The sequence below is a fragment of the Camelina sativa genome, chromosome 5, assembly GCF_000633955.1.
Source record: "Camelina sativa cultivar DH55 chromosome 5, Cs, whole genome shotgun sequence".
Classification (NCBI taxonomy): domain Eukaryota; kingdom Viridiplantae; phylum Streptophyta; class Magnoliopsida; order Brassicales; family Brassicaceae; genus Camelina; species Camelina sativa.
This window is the reverse complement of record NC_025689.1, coordinates 18064505-18066533: the sequence shown is the minus strand read 5'-3', so window position 1 is coordinate 18066533 and position 2029 is coordinate 18064505. Positions and strand designations below refer to the sequence as shown.

Below are 2029 nucleotides of genomic sequence, written 5' to 3'. Positions count from 1 at the left end.
TCACGCTCCGTCGAATCATCGAGCCAAGAGCTTCTCGATTTCTTCAGAACCATGGCGTTGATGCGACGTATGGAAATCGCAGCCGATTCGCTTTACAAAGCGAAGCTAATCCGAGGGTTTTGCCATCTCTACGACGGACAAGAAGCTGTAGCTATAGGCATGGAAGCTGCGATTACGAAGAAAGACGCGATTATCACTGCGTATCGTGATCACTGTATCTTCTTAGGTCGTGGTGGTTCGCTTCATGAGGTTTTCTCAGAGCTTATGGGAAGACAAGCTGGTTGTTCTAAAGGCAAAGGTGGATCTATGCATTTCTATAAGAAGGATTCTTCGTTTTATGGTGGTCATGGGATTGTCGGTGCTCAGGTTCCACTAGGTTGTGGTATTGCGTTTGCTCAGAAGTATAATAAGGAAGAGGCTGTGACGTTTGCTTTGTATGGTGATGGTGCTGCGAATCAGGGACAGTTGTTTGAAGCTTTGAATATATCTGCTCTTTGGGATTTACCTGCCATTTTGGTCTGCGAAAACAATCACTGTAAGCATTTTTTTTGCTTCTTTCTTATTTGTTTGGAGGTTTGTTATGGTCAGCGCGATTGAATTGGATTTGATTTGTGTAGATGGAATGGGAACTGCTGAGTGGAGAGCTGCTAAGAGTCCATCTTACTACAAGCGTGGTGATTATGTTCCTGGACTCAAGGTCAGTGTTGAATCTTATTTGTAACAAAGATTGATTTGAGACTTGTTTAGATGAGAGAGGAGAAGTTTTGGTTGGCTATTTATCTGTTAGCAGATGGATCCGTGTCATTTGTTGAACCATATGGATTTCTTAGTTTTCATATAAAAAACTGGTAGATGCAAGTATTAGGGTACTACCAGGCTTTCTTTCATAGTCTTTTCAGTTTAGGGATGAAATGCAATTCTCTCATGTATAATGATGCCATGAGTCCTATATCATGAACAGAGCCATGGTGCATTATTACATTCTTTTGAGTGGGTATCTTGTACTGCATCAGTTATCAACTATTTTTTGAGTTTGACCGGTTGCTGGATTGGATGCTATTTTTGGGATGAACAGGTAGATGGTATGGATGCATTTGCTGTCAAACAAGCATGCAAATTTGCTAAGGATCATGCCTTGGAGAAGGGACCGATAGTAAGTTTGTCTGCATTTTAGTATTCTCAAACATATACTCTTCTTTTTCATGTTGTCATCTGGCGCACTATTTTATTTACTTTGATCAATATCTAGCTATCCCCTAGGACTTGGCATCATAGGATGAAGTGTTTTTCGTACTTTATGTGTTTCCTACTTGAAATTTACTTCCCTTCAGTTGCTCTTTGTGACCTGGAACTGAATTCCAATAGCTGAATGTTTGATGGGGTGGCTGGTTTGTTCTCTGTAGAGTTTTAAACTTTTTATCGGCTGTAGAAATGATGATGTATCAGTGTTCGTCAAAGAACTGTATTTTTGATATCACAGTTCATTTTTTTTTTCTGGTGTTCCTTCTCTGCTATCATAGAAATAACATAAGAATTGATTCATCGTAATTCTATACAGATTCTTGAGATGGACACATACAGGTACCACGGTCATTCCATGTCTGATCCTGGAAGCACATACCGTACAAGAGATGAGATATCTGGTGTGAGGCAGGTTCGTTAGTCAGTTTACCTGCACAACAAACTAATTCTTGGTGGAGAACTCAGGTTATTGTGAATCTCAAAACATTATGTGTGTGACTCAGGAACGTGATCCAATTGAGAGAATAAAAAAGCTGGTACTATCTCATGACCTTGCAACCGAGAAGGAGCTTAAGGATATGGAGAAGGAAATTAGAAAAGAAGTAGATGACGCCATTGCCAAAGCTAAGGTAAATTAACTGTCGCATTGCTTCTCTGTACCACTCGGGAATTCAACTGTCAAAGCTGAGCACACGTAAACTCTTTTCCTTTTCAGGATTGCCCAATGCCAGAGCCGTCCGAACTTTTTACCAATGTGTATGTGAAGGGATTTGGCACTGAGGTAATT

The 2029-nt window shown here is 40.4% G+C and overlaps 1 protein-coding gene across 1 annotated transcript in view; it reads left to right on the top strand.

Moving 5' to 3' along the window:
* LOC104787162 (pyruvate dehydrogenase E1 component subunit alpha-1, mitochondrial-like) overlaps nucleotides 1-2029 on the top strand; it is a 7401-nt gene that overhangs the window by 3855 nt on the left and 1517 nt on the right. Inside the window, exons 2-7 of the mRNA XM_010512690.2 lie at nucleotides 1-535; nucleotides 618-697; nucleotides 1076-1153; nucleotides 1559-1654; nucleotides 1746-1871; nucleotides 1958-2023. Of these exons, the coding sequence (XP_010510992.2) occupies nucleotides 1-535; nucleotides 618-697; nucleotides 1076-1153; nucleotides 1559-1654; nucleotides 1746-1871; nucleotides 1958-2023 (981 nt within the window). The remainder of the gene's footprint in view (nucleotides 536-617; nucleotides 698-1075; nucleotides 1154-1558; nucleotides 1655-1745; nucleotides 1872-1957; nucleotides 2024-2029) is intronic.